Source organism: Cicer arietinum, chromosome 6, assembly GCF_000331145.2.
Source record: "Cicer arietinum cultivar CDC Frontier isolate Library 1 chromosome 6, Cicar.CDCFrontier_v2.0, whole genome shotgun sequence".
NCBI lineage: Eukaryota > Viridiplantae > Streptophyta > Magnoliopsida > Fabales > Fabaceae > Cicer > Cicer arietinum.
Genome location: NC_021165.2, coordinates 51,841 through 70,392, shown reverse-complemented (window position 1 = coordinate 70,392; position 18,552 = coordinate 51,841). Strand labels below are relative to the sequence as shown.

The following is an 18,552-nucleotide window of genomic DNA, read 5'->3' as shown; positions in this document are numbered from 1 at the left end:
GTATAAGTAATTCCAAATAAAGGAATTATTTATTTAAAAAAACAGATATTTTCATTCTCAATAAATTGAATACACAAACTTTCAATAAAAATTTATTATGTTAGTCTCGTAAACAATGTTTTTAGAACATTCATCTGCATTTTTGACATTTTCCAAAATGTAAAAACACTTTTGCCTAACTTTATCATTTCTTGTGCTACTGTAATTAGTTTATCAATTTTTGTCTTTAAAGAAATTGCAAATCAAAATTGATTGTGCCTATTCCAATTTATAAAAAAAAAAAAAAAAAAAAAAATCTTATCTTTTCATTGCCTCCTCTACTCCTTCAAGCTCCAACAATGTTCTTTGATCAGAACTAATTAGTGATTTATCCAACACTACATGATATCCGCAAATCACATACACTCAAATAAAAAGATGATTAAAACAAAAAGCATCACATAATCCCTTTCAAGCAGAGGAACAGATTAGTTAGAGATAACTATCGGATCACTTATAATTAATCATATCACTAAAATGGATTTTAACTATAACGAATTCTTAAATTGTACATATGACAGATTGCAATTCGCTGATACTATAATTTTTTTATTATTTTGATGAATATAAAATTAATTTCTTAAAAAAATTGCAAATCAATGTTGCTTATGTCTATTCCAATTTAAAAAATGAAAAACTCTTCTTTTCATTTCATTTTCCCCTTTCCAACAGTGTTCATTAATTGAACCTAGTTAGTGATTAATCTTCTACACATGTCCGCAAATCACAACTCCAAAAACAAAAAATAAAATTAAACAAAAAACATCACATGATCACTTTCAAGCAAACAAAGCAGTTTGATTAGACATATTGTTGGTGCTGCTAGATGATGATCTATGAGGAGGAATTGGTGGCCTACTACTCATAAAGTTACTACCACTGCCCCTTCTTCTACTCAAAGAAGAACATGAACCCCTCTTAGAAACAAGCCTTGACATAGCACTAGTTGATTTAAAATTGCACTTTGAAAAATCTTGCCTCTCACAAAATCCTTCTCCATAGCTTTTACATGACTTCAACTTCTTGTTATAAGGACTCTCTGGCTTCACAAGATCCTCCAAACTCTTCACATTTGTTAATGAAGTGAAAGATTGTGACTTTCCTTGATAGAACTTTGATAGCCCCCTCCTATACCAATATATTAAAAAAACACAAACTTTAGCACACCCATATATAAAAAACATAAACATTAGCATACCCATATAAAAAACACACACACAAATATTAGCATACCCTTATAAAAAAGACACCAGCTTTAGCATATCCATATAAGAAAAAACACAAACATTAGCATACCCATATAAAAAAGACACAAACTTTAGCATACCCATATGAAATAGACACATAATTTAGCATACCCATAAGTTAAAACAATAGCCGAGAAACAAAAATGGGAAGAAAAAGTAAAATCCATAAAAAGTCATGAAGCTTACTTCATGGGAAGTTGTTGAAACAGAGATGACATGTCATTCAATGGATCAGCTACAAGTTGATCAGTTGATGACGACGAAGAAGATGAAGTTGGGGATGTTACTTCTTCAAATGAATCAGATTCTAATGATGAACCATTTGAAAGTTCAGAATCAGAAGAAGATGAGGAAGAGAAGAAAGAACCGACAACATCGTACTCATCATGAAATGATCTTTTCTTTTGTGCTTCAAACATTGGATTGTTCTTTATTTGCTCCATCTCACTAATTTGATCTTCAAAATATAAACACTTTAGTCCAAATTACAACAACAAAGTTGTGTCCTTTTTCTTGAAACTTAAAAATGGATTGATATATTTTGGGATATGTTTAAATTGCATATTGCATATTTATAAGAAAAGAAGGTGTGAGGTGGTGGATAAGACCAACATTTATTTTATATTTTTTTATTTACGACATTGTTTATTGTTGATATTCTTCTTTGGAAAGAAATAGTAAGATTCGGCTTTATCCGAATATGATTTAGCTTGTCCTCTCTTGAGACCGGATCTTGATTTAGTGCAGTCACAAAAATGATGCAGTCATGCATTCACACAATTGTGGTTGTCTGATTAAAATCAGACGGTTCAAATTCAAATTCAGCATTTTAATTTATACAATAATAATTAAATCAGCATTTTATTCGACCATTTAAATGAAATCGGATAATTACCATACGTGAATGCAAGAGATTAGCTACTGCAAGAAATCTAACTCCATTGAAACCCACCCAATTAGTATTATCCTTTTACCTAGCTAAATATGGTACACCCTTTATGATGTTTTATTCTTGACTCAAAACCTGCCCGGGTACATCCCTAAACCCTATAGCGCGTGATTGTCTATACTCTTATGGTCCATATTCTCCTTATGTCACCATAAATATCACATTTACGAAAAATATTTATTGACTATATACATTAAAAAATAGATAAATAGTAATTGTATTATAAATTTGGTAAAAAAAAAAATAGAGATAAAACGAAGTGACGAAGTATTGAATAGATATATAAAAGTTTATAATATATATATGTATTATTGTTGTTTATTTATTTTACATAAGAAAATATCATAAACTTAGTCAAAATAAAAGAAATAAGTCATACGGTAAATAAAAAGAAATAAAATAATTATTTTACCTAATTAATATTACTAAACATTGATGTATTTATTACATAAAGTGTAATACTACGATAAATAAAATTAAATTTCGATGAATTATAAAGAGTCTTCAGTGATATTGAATTATGATATATGGTAAAATTGAATTTCATATTGACTATGATACTATTAAATGATAGAATAAGAAAAATTTAAATTTATAGATGTTAATTATATAATTTGTATAAAATAATAATTAGTAGTTTAGATAAGGGTATTTTTAAATAAATAATAAATGTGCTTAGTAGTTTATATTTAGGGACTGATTTTTTTTAAAGTGATGCTTATAATTAGAGACATTGAAATATTTAAAAGTGAAGTATATAATATTAGTTAACTAAATAATACAGTTAATTTTTTTTTAATATTATATAAAAAATTATATTTATTTTGAGATAATTTTTTATAAATGTGATATTTATTATGAGACAAAATGAGTTAAATCTAAAATTAACTACATGTGACTATTAATTTTGATTGGATATTTTTCTAGATAAATTTATCATCAACAACCTAGTTCCTTTTTAAAATTTAAATTTGAAAATAAAATATAAATAAATAAAACTTCAAAACTAATTACAAATTTTAGTTATGTACAAATTTGTCCATAGCAAAACAATTTTTTTAATTCAAATAAACATTTTAAATCTAAATTTAATTATTAACTTAAATAATTTTGTACTATATTTTATTTATCTTTCAATAAAGTTAATGTCCATTTTGCTGATAATTAAGGGTTAAAATAAATAATAAAAAATCAATTCCATAATCTCTCCGTTAGTTTACATAAAATAATATAATAAAAGGATTGGAGGATGGTGTGGGCAATAGAAGAGCGCGTGGAGAGTGGAGGGAGGTCCCAAGGAGTGTGGATAAGGTCGAAAAGTGTTGACGCGGATAGGTTTGTGCAAGCTTAGCCGTTTTGAGCTGCGTTGTGATTGTGGCTCAGCTCAACGCAACGCAACCAACCAAATGGGAATTGAACCAAACGGCAAACGCTATTACTAGCGCGGCGCCCACTGAGTAATGTTGTTGAATTCAACCTATTTCGAATTTTGAACAAACAAACAAACACGCTTTATTATCCTTCTTTCCATGACAATAAAGCCCCCACATGCGTCCTTTTTGTTCCCCTGTTTTCTTTCTTACTATACCCTACCAAAACTTATGCTCTTTCCGGTACCAAACTCGTGATTGTGCAATTAAATTAGTTTTTAGTTTTCAATTAAATTGTTAGAATATAGACTACCTTAAATTTAAAATTTGTTGAAGTTTCAGTCGATTAAATTGTTTCGAATATAAAATATGTTAATATGTAAATTGTTGAAAGATAGAGTACGTATACATGACTCCACCACTTTCTCGCTGGTGTATATCAAACTAGATATAGACCAACACGACAGTAAAATCAAAATGGTATCCAAACAACCTATTTTGTCAAAAAATGGAACTGTTTGATCTACTCTGCCACTTAATAATTCTCCTTTAATGACCAAAGTATTCATTTTGTTATTCTTCTTAAATTGTTGGCACATGCAATACACTCTATATAAAAATTAATAATTTAGAAATATGTTATTTCTCTAAATATAGAGCACAAAATTGAGACACAAATAAAAAACTAGTTTAGATTAACTAAAAAATGAATTCACAAATTAATCCTTCCCACAAAAATTTAAGCTTTTCAAGTTTTCGTCCATGGGGGTAGTGGGTAGTTTGATTTATAGGATTTCAAATATTCGAAGTGTAACTTCCTCCCTCTCTTTTATTCTCTTTATTTCTATCTTTTATTCTCTTTAAAGTTGAGGTTCATCCCTTCTTTTCCTTCTGTTTTCCATCTCATATATATATATATATATATATATATAAAACGATGATCAACCTTGGACATATAACGATGATCAAATTAATTTGAATATGACTCATGAAAATGTACTATTTTCCGTAAATTTTAACCATCGTTACATTTATATATTATATATTTATTATTGTAATGTAGTTAATTCATATATGTAATTAAACTTTACATCAACATTGGAGTAAGAGTTAAATTATAGGAGGATATATAGTTAAAAAATAGGTTTAATTGTTCTTTTAGTCTTTTTATTATTATTAATTCACGGAATTGACCATTTATTTTAAAAGTCGACAATTTTGATCAATTTTTTATATTTTTAAACTAAAAAACGATGATTTTACATATTTTTAATGACGTGACATACAATTCTATAATATAGAACTATCTAGATGCATTAATTATTCATATGTTATTAATTAAATTTAAAATATAAAATATATATTATAGGTCATATAAAATACATTAATCATTCTACACCATCATATTTGTCACGCTATTTAAAATATTTCACGTAATTTTTTTAATTACAAAATTAGAAGGAGGGACCAACACTGTCGATTTTTAAAATAGAAAGATCAATTTTGTGACTCAATAAAAATAAAAGAATTAAAATTACAATTAAGCCTAAAAATTAAATAAGAGAGACTAATGTTTCTTCCCAACTATAAATTCCATATCATACATACATGCTAGATTATTGTTTGTTGCGAGTATACAAGAATAATGAATTTTGTTTTCAAAATCTCCCATTTAAAATTACTTATAAATTTTCATTTATTTATACTTTAATTTTACTCTATATTCTTATTCCATCCATATCAATCATTTATCGGAATACTATCGTAACAAAAGAAGAATATATCAACACTATACAAGTATAAATTTTATTTTTCTCTTATTTCACAAATGTAATAATTAGATATGATATAATAAAATTATAAAAAAATTTAAAATTGAAAAATTAAGAAAGGTAAAATGGAATATGTACGGTTAGACAACACGCTAGAGTACCGTATGATTGAGAGATATCATATGAAAACAATCTGAAATGTTAATTTATTATCTTAATAGTATTAAATACTCTTGTCATGTTATGTTTACACAAAATATGCCATAGACGTGTGTTGTTGGTCGATGAAGACGTGTGTTGTTGGTCGATGAATGTGAAAATGAAGGATAGAAATATGACAAATCACATAACAACTTTTTTTGGTAACATGTGACTTGCCATAATGACATTGATGGCGAAATCAGTGTCTCCATATCTAACCATTATTAATTAATTATGCTTGAAACTCCACCCTCAAACCTTAAATAGTACTTTTTCTGATACTGTTACATGCAAAACTAAACAAATGGAGAAAGAGAGTGGTGTAGGTGCATCTAGAACATCTCCTATACAACTTAGTACGACTGAAACGGTAGGAGAGGATCCGTTAGTAGGAGAAGGTACTAACAAAACAAGCATGCTGCATACTATTGAGACGTTACTGCGTTTGCTTTCTGTTGGTCTATGTGTATCAGCGCTTCTCATAATGGTTAAGAATTCTCAACAAAATGATTACACTTCTCTTTCATACACTGACTTGGGAGCTTTCAGGTACTATAAAACATAAATAAATTACTAAATCAACTTTCAGTAATTAGTCTTCTATAGTTAAATATTATTATTAGCTTATATTGATAATAATTTTATGTGATTTGTCACATCAGCATTTTTATTGACAAACAAAAAATGCATTTTTATTGACAAACAAAAAATAATTTGTGCATGTTATAAAAGATAAGTGACTTAAATCAGTTGAAAAAGATAGAGTATATGTACTAAGGATCTTTGATATAATCTTGCCTTTAATTTAAGTTAATAAACTAGAAAAAGTTAAATGAGTGACTAGAAAAATTCGTTTGAATTTATTTTACATATCTTTTTATTTAAAATTCTCTATTATATCATATACATTGAAATTTATACAATAAAATAAAATGTTCTATTTCTTTTTTACCTTCAAGATTTTCGCTGGATGGAAACGCGGCCGTGATTTTTTATTTATTTAATTGGAGGTTGCATCTATTGCCATCAAATCATTAATCATTAATTTAATAAATAAAAATAATTAAAAAAAACCAAATTATATTTATAAAATTAAATAGAATACATTTAATAAAAAAAATATAAAGTTAATAGAGAATTAAAAGAAAATTGTTAAAATAATATAGTACGTTGATTGTTTTGACATATCTATACAACCGCATTAACTTTGATGTATTTATTTTATTTAAATATATTTTATTTTATTAATATAATTTGATTTTTTATTTATTAAATTAACAATTAATTATTTATTATAAAAAAATAAAAATAACAATAAATAGTCAAATCTCCGAGATATAATCATTTATCCAAGTGATCACATCCCCTCCTTGCAAGTTGCAATCTCGTAAAAAAAAAGTGATCTCCTCAAAGTCAAAAAATTAAGACATGCGTAAATTTTAATATAGAGTACAAAAGAGAATTTTAAGTAGAAAGATGATGTAAAAGTAAAATATCTGAAAAATTTCCTCGTCGCAAAATTTAGTGATGGATTTTGAGATGAAATTAATGCTTTTCCTTTCTAAATTTATCTAGCTAATTTTACTTTTTCTAGTAACATGTACGTCTGAACTCATTTATAAATAAAAATAAATATTCTTACACTTATTAAGAAAAATAGTCAAGGGTGTTTAATTTTTTTATTTCATATAAAAAAATAGTGAAGATTAATAAAAAAAAAACATAGCACATATTAGTCTTTGACAAAAATTGACAAAAAAAAAGTTGATAATTTTAATCCCTTACAAAAATTAATCAGAAAATGTTAGTTTTTCTATCAATTTTATTCTTAATAAGTTTTTCAATTCGTTTTTCTCCGGCAACTGATTTATATAAAAGTTCTCGAGCATTGTAAAACAAAATTCAATAGTCATTTGGTCTTATATTTAAAAAAAAAATCAATAAATTAATAAATTTCGAAGATGCTCAATTTTCTTTAATTTTCACCTTCTTCATTGATTATACAAGGATGAAGTTTGATAAATTCCAAGGAACAAATTGGAAGTTTTGTATTTTGTGGGGATTAAATTGTGACTAAAATCCTTCAAATAGAGAACCCCACTTTTAATTTGGAATAACAACTCCAAACATGCAACATGTTTCTACAACTTGCATCACAATCATACAACATGACAACAAATCATTCCACCATCAAATTCAAAACACAAATGTACTAACAATTATATAGTTTCAAAACCCAAAATACGAATAAGTACTTATTTGATATATTAAAGTTCAACAATCTTAACCATTTCATGATCTTAAAAGAAAGTTGAAATTAAATAAGAATTAACAAAATTTGAAATTGATCAGTTTTTCAATTTTTTTAATAAAATATTAGGAACCAAATTGTTCTCAAAAAATTATAACAAAAACCTAAATGTTCCATAATTATTTTTGTTTACAATATATATGAACCATTTAATATAATAAGTGAAATGTCACGTAATATAGTCATGATTTGAAAACGAATAAAAATATCAACTAGGAAAAAAATTAATAGAAAGACTAAAGTATTCCAATTTATTTCTGTAAGGAAGTAAACAATGTCATTTATTTTGTAAGGGACCAATCTATCATTAATGTTTTTTTGTGAGCAATAAAAATATATTTTCTCTTTAAAAAGTAAAATAAATTTACTCATTCATCCCTAATTATACTTGGGATCTTCCCACAACATCAAAAAATTGGTTAACGAGTATTTTTGTAATAATAACATTAAATGTGCCAACATAAATTGATATTTGTCCATATTTTAATATGCAAAATATAGACACTTTTTTTGCTTATAATTGTACCCATAAGGTAACATTAAATTGATCTTCCCACAAGTTGTGGTGAATATTTACTAAAGAATTATTTTGACGAAGAAAGTAAATTAATTGATTTATTCTTTAATTTATTTGATTATCATAAATAAAAATATATTTAAAAAATTGACGTATTTGATATAAAATTAGACGAGATACCAATTTTTTAATTTTTTTTCTTTCTTAAATTTCATTAGGAGAGTATAATACACTTTTTTTTTACTTAAAATATGTTAAAAGATATTGGATTATAGAAAAAGATAATATAGAAAAAGATAATATAGAAAACGGTGATTTCTCTTGTTAACTTCTCAACGCATATGTATTACCTATTTATACAAGTGTTTGTTACCAACTAAGTAACTGAATTATCAACAACTAAAACTGACCGCCTAAATTTTATAAAACTTGAATTAATCACAACATTCTCCATTAATTTAGGCATTAATAGGCACTACTCCTTATTTTACTTCTTAACATAAAAAACTTATAATTCTCCAATGCTTTAGTCAAAACATCAGCTAACTAAATTTACTTTTGTATTTGATCTCTTAGGAAATGAAACATTGCTTCTATATGTTTGCTCCTTTCATGATAGACTAATTTTTTCTTCTTCTAGATTTATAGTCGGTTTGTTGTCAATTAATAGCTTCATAGGCTTCTTAACTTTAATTATTAGCTCCTTCAGAACATAATGCAACCAAATTGCCTGACCATATGCATACACACCAACTATGTACTTAACTTCACAATTAGAAATGGCCACCACAGGTTGCTTCCTTGAACACCAACAGATTGGTGCTCCAAGGAATAAAAACAAATAATGTGTGGTACTTCTTCTATCTATTCGATCACCACACCAATCTACATCAGAATATACACTCAAGACACTGCAATTTTGATCTGCCACAGTAGGAAACAATACACCAAACTCCAATGTTCCTTTGTGGTATCTTAATACCCTTTTAGCAGCAATCATGTGAGACCCTTTTGGTTTGTTAATAAATCGACTAATTTGTCCCACAAAAAACAAAATGCAAGCTTACTATTACATATGTATCACAATGACCTAACTATTTATTTAAACATAGTTGAATCTACAACTTCTTCAAAATTTCTAACTTTACATTTACTTTAGTTGGTGTGATTGCAATGTTGCATGATTCCATGTTGAACCTCTTTAAAACATCTTGTATCTACTTCTTTTGGCGCATAATCAATCCACTTGATCCTTTGACAAACTCCATTTCAAGAAAATATGCTAATTCTCCTAAATATGTCATTTAAAATTTGCATAAGCCCCTATAAAGCTTTATTCAATTTGTACACCATTTTCTCCTTTCCTTTAATGACAAAAAATGGTGGTTGCACAACATATACTTCATCCTCTAAAGGACCATTTAAAAATGCAGATTTTACATCTAAATGGTCTAAGGACCAGTTTCTATTACAAGCAACAACAACAACTAACCTGACAGTCTCCAACCTTGCAACTGGTGCACATACCTCAATATAGTCCAATCCAGATTTATGCACAAAACCCATTGCTTTGTATTTTGCTATCTCTCCTCTTGGCATGAGCTTCACTTTAAAATCCTTATTCACATCAATAGTTTTCTTGTTGAATGGCAAGTCAATCAATTTCCAGGTTTTGTTATTCTATATAGCTTGTAATTCTTCATTCATTGCCTTCCTCCAAACCTGTGTCTCCAAGGCTTCTTCAATATTGATTGGTTATGCATCAGCTAACAAGGCAAAGTGTACAAATTCCCCATTTGAATTCACATCACCATTTACTATAAGCTCACAATCTCTTAATCTGCTAGGAAATTCTCTATGTCTTTGAGATTGTCTAAGAGTCTAATTTGTATTAAATACTTCTTCTTTAGTTTCTACCTCTTGTCATGTATCTTCATCTAACATTACTAACAGTGTTACATTAGAACTAGAAGGAACATAAGCTATCTTGTTTTTCTAGTCTCAATATTCATTCTCAAAATTGCCCTATTTCTTCTATCAACAAGTCCATTACGCTGAGGAGTATAAAGTGTTGTTACTTCATGTGTAATGCCATTAGATTCATAAAATTTCTTAAATTCTTGTGAAGTAAATTTACCTCCTCCATCTCCATCTATCCTCAACCACATCATCCTACTATTTTCATCCACAAATGATATAAAGTATTTATCGCCTCCCAATGAGGAAGTTTCAAATGGCCCACAAGTTTTAGAATACATGACGCATAGCAACTTAGTAGATCTCATAGGCAATTGAGATTTAAAACATTTTCTAGATTGTTTGCAAATTAGACATACTTCACAAATCTTTTTCGGTATGCTAATTTTTGGAAGTCCTACAACTAACTCTTTAACTCCTAAATCATGTAAACTTCTAAAGTTTAGTTGATCATACATCAAATGCCAAAGTCAATCCTTATGCTTTATAATTGTTCCTAATATGCACTGCACCTCAATTGTCTTGATGTTAGTGAGAAATGTCCTATTTTTGGAAGTAAGTGACTTCAGTACAAGCTTCATTTTTGGAAAATCCTGACTTGCCTTTTTTTTTTCCTCACTAGTTGGATGCAAGGGTGGGGGAGACAAAACCCGCCCCCGCCCCTTTGCCATGCCTATTTGCGTCATCTTAGTGATTTTTTTGTTCTGATTTTTTATTCTTATACCGGCATTTGTCTGCATAGTGGCCCCATTTTTCACAATTAAAACATTAAATCTTTCTTTTATTATACCCTCATTTCTTGCCACGATTGTTTCTATAAACTCCTTCTATTTTATTCGAGGAATCAACCTTATCATCACTCTTGCCTCTTTTTTTGTTTGGTGAGAAATTGTTGCCATTCTTTTGAAATTTCCCTTTGCAATTTCTCATTTTGTCCCACTTTTTCTTTTCATTTTCACCCTTCTTTGATGTTTGAGCTTGACGATCTTGACTCACCTCTCTTTCAGAACTCATTTCAATCACACTCAATTCATATGCTTCATGACTCCCTTGAAGCTCCTTAATTTTCATTGTACTGAGGTATTTTGATTCTTCAAGTGCAACCACAATAAAATCAAGTTCAGGAGTTAGAATTCACAATACCTTTTCAACCATCATCTGCTTAGTCACTTCTTCACCATATGTATTAATTTGATTAGTAAAAGTCCCCAATCTTGTAAAATAATCTGTAATCTTTTCATTATTCTTCATATGCATCAATTGCTATTATCTCCTCAAGGTTTGACGACACGCCTTTTTTACTTTAGGATCATCACCATAACATTTTACCAAAGTGTCTTATGCACCCTTCGAAGTGTCAGCTTTTGCAATCTTCTCGAATACCTTTGAATCCACGCACTGATGAATGAAAAACATAACCACCACTCATGACCTCAAGCACATCTTGATATCCAAAGATCACCTTCATTTGGAGACACCATTTATTCCAATTCTTGCCATCAAGAATGGGTAAATTAGCATAAAAATGTCTATTTCCAACTATTTCTCACAAGTCGCTCGCGTTTGCATTTCTCACACCCACTCACAAAATACACTCACCCTCACTGATGCAAGATCAGACACATATATAATTACTCAATCCAAACATCAAACCTAAGCTCTGAATACCAATTTGTTAGAACATATTGGATTATAGAAAAGGACAATAAAGAGAATGGAGAAAAGTGATTTCTCACGTTAACTTGTTATGGATGTGTATCAACTATTTATACAAGTGTTTTTACCAAGTAAATGAATTGACAACGACTAAAACTGACTAACTTTTATAAAACTTAAATTGATCACAACAAAATACACTTTTTATTATATTAACAAACTTTGGAAAACGTATGAATTTAAGGAAATTAAGAGTGATTTTGCATATTTGAAGTTAATTACAACACAAAAAGTACATAAAAAAGTGCACATTTTGGATTTTTTTTCCTCCAAATATCCAATTTTAAAGTTTGTTTTCTTCTAAAATACCCTTATTTGAAACTAATATACCTAAATGATCTTTATTTTTTTATTTTTTTTTATACTTTTAAGAGGTCGTTGGACAGAAATGCGATCATACGAAATATTTATTTTTCTCTTTTAGAAGGTCGCATTATGGCAATACCACCATCTAAGTATATATATATATATATATATATATATATATATATATATATATATATATACCACCATATAAGTATATATATATATATATATATATATATATATATATATATATATATTTAACAAATGAAAAATAAATTAAATTAATACGTAAAATATAATAAAAATAATTAAAAAAAACTAAATTATGTTAATAAATCCAACAAAATACATTAAATTGAGAAGAATACATCAAATTTTAATTAACTATGTCCACCTAAACGTCTCTAGTCACACATCTAAGAGGTCGCCAAACTTGTCTTTGAATGACTTGAGATTGTTCTTGTTCCATATAAGTTTTATTGGAGATCGTACCTCAGGTTCAAAGACGACGTTCCCGAGAAAGAGATTGACACATTGTTACCATATTGTTGAAAAATAATATACATATAGAGTCACACTTCAGTTTGACTTCCATCAACAAATACCAAAACCACTAGAGGACATGAAAACCTACCATGTCGACATGAAGTGTGACATTGATGTTAATTCGGATCGAGTTTGGAAGAAAGAGATTAAACATTGGAATGAACGCGAGAATCACATATTGCAAGGCCGGTTTGTAAAAGGTGTTTTACTACACATAAAAAATATATTAATTAGTTTATACAACACACGAAATTATTTATTTATGTCAAACAATATTTGTGTGTTCCACGTTTGCAACCGTCGACATATTCTCATGTCCACTCAACCATCTTCATCATCGCCTCACCTACGTATCGAACCATACATTCTATATTATGGTCTACCGTTATCGCACCTACAAACCTCTACAAAAGTTTCATATTATGGTCCACCACCACCACATATACATACACCTGCAGAAATGTCAACTCGATATTACGTTCCGTCAATGCTAGAAATATAAACTTCTGGTTATTTGACATAATGTGGGATTTTTTATAATGTGTTTGGAACTCATTGCACGACTCATGAGTTGGCATAACTGTTTTTGATTTCATGTATAAACCCATGACTCAAAATTATATAGAGACAAATGATAGTAACTCTTATCCACACACAAATTATAAATGATTTGAGTTGCATACACCTTTAATAATTGGAAACGATGAATGAGTAACATAATTAAATTGAAGATCAATCAAAACAATATTATGTCGTTTAAAGAACTAAACAAATTTGACGACCTCTTAGATGTGGGACTGATAGCATTTATGTGGACATGGTTAGTTAAAACTTGAAGTATTTTTTTCTTCTATTTAATATATTTTATTGGATTTTGTTAATATAATTTAGTTTTAAAAAAAAATTAGTATATTTATGTATTAATTTAATATATTTTTTATTTGTTAAAAAAAATACATCTAGATGGTTTACAAGATGTGACCTGGTAAATAGAAGAAAAAAAACATAAACATCATTTACATGAACATGGTGGCATTTCTCAGCAGTAAACTCTTTAAAGTCTAAAAAGTATAACATTTCAATATATTAATTTAATTTTAAAGTAGAATATTTTAAAGGAAAAGAAAATCAAAATGGAATATATGAAGAAAAAAAATCTCAATATTTTGTTCAAAAATAAATTTGAGTAACTAAAATGTTGCACCCGAAAAATGTTGTGCCCTTATAATTTCGAAATCGAAATGCTGATTTACTCGTGTGTTTGTATATAATAATACTAGTATAATGCATTGGTGATTAGCAGTGGCAAATGGAATTGGAGTTCGGGCATTTGTAAACGATTTACTCTTGATAGCTGACTTTGAATACTTTGGTTACTAATAATAATTGAGCTTTTGATGTAACAACATTGCAGGTATTTGGTGCATGCCAATGGAATTTGCGCAGGTTACTCCCTACTTTCAGCGGTCATAGTTGCTGTCCCCCGTTCCACTCTGCCTCCTGCTTGGACTTTCTTTTTCCTTGACCAGGTTAGGTTCCTCCCTTTTACCGGAACAATTCATTATAAGAGTTATATCATGTACTCCACATCTAAATTTGTCACATCTCAAGATACAAAAAATACAATTTTACTCTTGTAATTGTTTATAATAAGTTTCAAAATTGATATTTTTAAAAGTTTTAAATTTTTTAAATAAAGATTACATTTCGAAAATTTGGAAAGTTTCGAAAGTTTATAAATCTGAAAATTTTTAAAATAAGGATTACATTTTGAAAAGTTTCGAAAGTTTCTAAATTTAGAAATTTCGAAATTTCGAAATTTTTCTATTTTGAAAGTTTTGAATTGTTTGAATGTTTCGAAAATTCTGAAATTTCGAGACTTTGGAAACTTTCGAATATTTTGAAAAAAAAGTGAAAAAATGAGAAGTTAAAAAAATTGAAGGTTTTATAAAGGACAACATTGTATTTTCACGTTAGAGGTAACATGTTTAGATGCAGGGGTGCAGAGTAATGCTTATTCATTATACTTTCACTTGTAAGCTCGGTCCAATATACATAGAGTTTTAAAATGAATTTTAATTACATATTTTAAAGTTTATAATATTATTTTAATAAAATTATTAAAATTACTTTTTTTGGATATTTTATAATATTCTTTTAGTAATATAATTGATGTATAATATTTTTTCATTGATAATAAATTCACACTACGCGAAAAACTGCATTTTACAGCGCTTTTTTTAATCCATTTACAGCGCTTTTTCAAAAACAAAAGCGCTGTGGTATCGAGCGTTGTAAAAGATACAACAACGCTTTTAAAAAAGCGCTATAAAACATGTAAATATAACGCGCGCTTGTTATGCACATTTTACGGCGTTTTTTCAAAAAAGCGCTGTAAAATGCACACCCATTATATGATTATGGGTCTGCTTTTTAGAGTGCTTTTTAACAAAAGCGCTGTAAAATGCACACCCATTATATGAAATTATGGGTCTGCATTTTACAGCGCTTTTTCGAGAAAGCGCTGTAAAACATACACCCATTTTATGAATTATGGGTCTGCATTTTACAGCGCTTTTGTGTGTACAGTTTACATCGCTTTTTTAAGAAAGCGCTGTAAAATGTACACCATTATAGCGCTTTAAAACAACATTTTACAACGCTTTTTAAAAAAAGCGCTGTAAAATGTGTTTTTTTTTTAAAAAAAAAAACGGTGTAAATTAAATATTTGAAATGAAAAACGCTTTTTAGCTTTTTATGACATTTTTTTTAGAAAGCGTTGTCTTTTATCTTTTTATCCAAAATTATTTTGATCCAAAATCAGTTCACAATCAGTACACACAACAACAAAACATATTCAAATACCATAAGCAGTTCACACAATCAGTAGAACAGAAAACAAAACTCTGTAACTTAATTAACATATATGTAACTCTGTAACTCTGTAATTTACAACCTAATTAACTACATTCAGATCCATATGCATGTTCATATATTGTGTCCTATGATCATATACATATAATAACTAACAGAATATACATAATATGCACTAGCTACCATATAATATTCAAATCCCTTGCCCAACAACAAGCTATTTCCCAGAAAATCAAATAATTTGCATGTCAAGCACACACTGACACCAGTCTTCGTTTAATTCCATTAGATCTTCCTCAGAATATGATGGACTGGAATTGTCAAAGTACTGCAATATAAAAATTGAACATATTATATTAAGTTAGTATCAAATATATAGATAATTTATATATGAAAATCATATAATGAAAATACCGTACCGTTTCTGGGATAATAGTTTTATTCTTCTCAACAATCTCCTTCATGAATCTCAATACGTAGTACCCACAATCGATGTTATTTGTTTGACGAGGGCACTTTATTGGGATCCATGTAATGTTATTAGACTTTTGCTTCGACACTGTAGCACCTCTTTGAGCTCGAAAAACTTTTAAGGCACTATCAAATGAATAAATGTGATTATTATAGCATGAACAAACACATTATTTATATATATATATATAAGAAATAAATGAATATTACTTACGTGTCGAGCATAATCTTTATTTCGGAGTGATTATTGTAATTGCCATGCACGAGATCCAAATAGTATATAACTTCAGAGACCGCATTGATTGCAAATAGCACCCAATGTGCCCTACAACAACAAAAAATTGGTTAAGCAATTTTGTTTATACACAACTAATAAATTAAATTCTCATCAATTAAAAAAGATAAAATTACGTACCCTGAATTATATGGTGCCAAGAACAATTTATCATTTTCTATATTTCCTAAAAACATATCTACAATGTATTTCTTTACATTGTCTGGATCGAGTTTCCACATCGACATCTTATGTGGAGACAAGAATGAGTATTTATTTGACAATTTCCTCGTGCACACGACCTTCTCATACAAAAACCTTCAATGAAAATTTTAAACTAGATTAATTACCAATACATTTAATTAATTACCAATAAATGCAATTAAAAGTATTTTTTACCTTATGTACAAGCTCATTACAGTAGCACTGAGCTCCTTATGTTCGAGAAGTTCGTATATGTGCTCCTTTTCGAGATATTCAACATACTCATCTCCAAATATATCTTTATTCATGTGTACGATGCGCGAATCGTCGCTGCTGCCCATGTTCCTTTTTATTTGGATGTCAAGACACGCCCCGTATTTACCAAGGCGTGGCTGACTTTTATTAGGAGCAGCAGCAACATCGACCGATTTTCCCCGATCCAGTTTCTTTTTTGCTGCAAGTTTGACAGCTTTATTACCCTCCGGCCTTTGTGATTTGGCAGCTCTATTAACCTCCAATTTTTGAGGTTTGCTGCCTTTTTTTGGCTGCAGGGGTGGTTTATTTATTTGGACCTACAAAAATGAGGTAAAATGTTAGTTTATTGAATCTGAAAAAATGACAAACCTTAGGCAATAAATGTGACAAACCTTTTCGGGAGATGTAACTGATTTGTTTCTGGGAATCTTTTTTTCGAGGGCAACAAGGTTTGTGGGCCATGCCACGTAACTAGCGTCGCCTAATAACTGCATATCTTCATCGTTACAGCGCTGTAAAATAATACGCGAAAGTGCTTCATGTTACAGTGCTTTTTTGAAAAGCGTTGTAAAAGCCTTATAACATTATGCACAAACGTCATATGACCCTACAACAGCGCTTGTCAAAAACGCGTTGTAAAAGGCTCCGTTATTTTTAAAATATATTTACAACAACGCGTGTTTAGCAAGCGCGTTGTAAAAGGGGCACTGTTAAATGTCATTTTTGGCGTAGTGTCAACTTTTATTATTTATTGAGGCAATGTTAATATTAAATAAGATTTTATTAATTTTAATTTAAAAAATATTATAATACGATGTTTTTTTATTAAATAAAATTTTAGAGGTTTTTTATGAGCAAAAGTTTCATTTTTTTATAGAAATTTCTAGAGCAGTTGTTTTAGTGGCATATTATATTATCCGTTACATGTATATAGTCACACTTTTTATTTTTATTTCTTCCTCAAACCAGTTTTATGATCAATGGATAAATAATGAAATTCAATAAGTCATTTGATCCCAATCTAAAAACTTAGGATTTTATATGTATAATGATCAAAAGAAAAAACTTGAAACATTTTTCTCTCTATATTCTAGGTACTAACATATATAATGCTAAGCGCTGGAGCTTCGTCTGCGGAAGTGGTGTACCTAGCTGAAAATGGAGACGATGCAACTTTATGGATGTCAGCTTGTGAGCCTTTTGGTCGATTTTGTCATAAGGTGACAGCATCAATAACTATCACATTTGTAGCACTAATTTGCTATGTGCTTCTTTCACTCATTTCGTCATACAAGCTGTTCACCAAGTATGATGCTCCAGCCCCAACCAGCCCCACTGCAACTACAGGCATTGACAACATTAATACTACTGCTTTTCATGCCTGACACTTATGTTGCTGTGTTATAATATATTAGTACTTAATAACGCATTATCTATGTTTATTACTCAACAGAGATAAGACCCATATTCCATGCACTTGTGTTATCACGCAGTAATCAATTTCAATAGTTAATTTAATATCA

The 18,552-nt window shown here is 28.8% G+C and overlaps 2 protein-coding genes across 2 annotated transcripts; one reads left to right on the top strand and one right to left on the bottom strand.

Annotated features, from left to right (window-relative positions):
* Window positions 1-654: 654 nt before the first annotated feature.
* Window positions 655-1,844, bottom strand: LOC101488439 (uncharacterized). Its single transcript, XM_004503029.4, has 2 exons — window positions 1,473-1,844; window positions 655-1,167 (listed from the first exon to the last, which is right to left on the bottom strand). Exons 1-2 carry the CDS (start codon window positions 1,727-1,729, stop codon window positions 819-821), a joined length of 606 nt encoding a protein of 201 aa, XP_004503086.1. The 5' UTR covers window positions 1,730-1,844; the 3' UTR covers window positions 655-818.
* A 3,957-nt stretch (window positions 1,845-5,801) lies between these two features.
* LOC101515680 (CASP-like protein 2A2) lies at window positions 5,802-18,552 on the top strand. Its single transcript, XM_004503028.4, has 3 exons — window positions 5,802-6,127; window positions 14,366-14,480; window positions 18,124-18,552. Exons 1-3 carry the CDS (start codon window positions 5,883-5,885, stop codon window positions 18,412-18,414), a joined length of 651 nt encoding a protein of 216 aa, XP_004503085.1. The 5' UTR covers window positions 5,802-5,882; the 3' UTR covers window positions 18,415-18,552.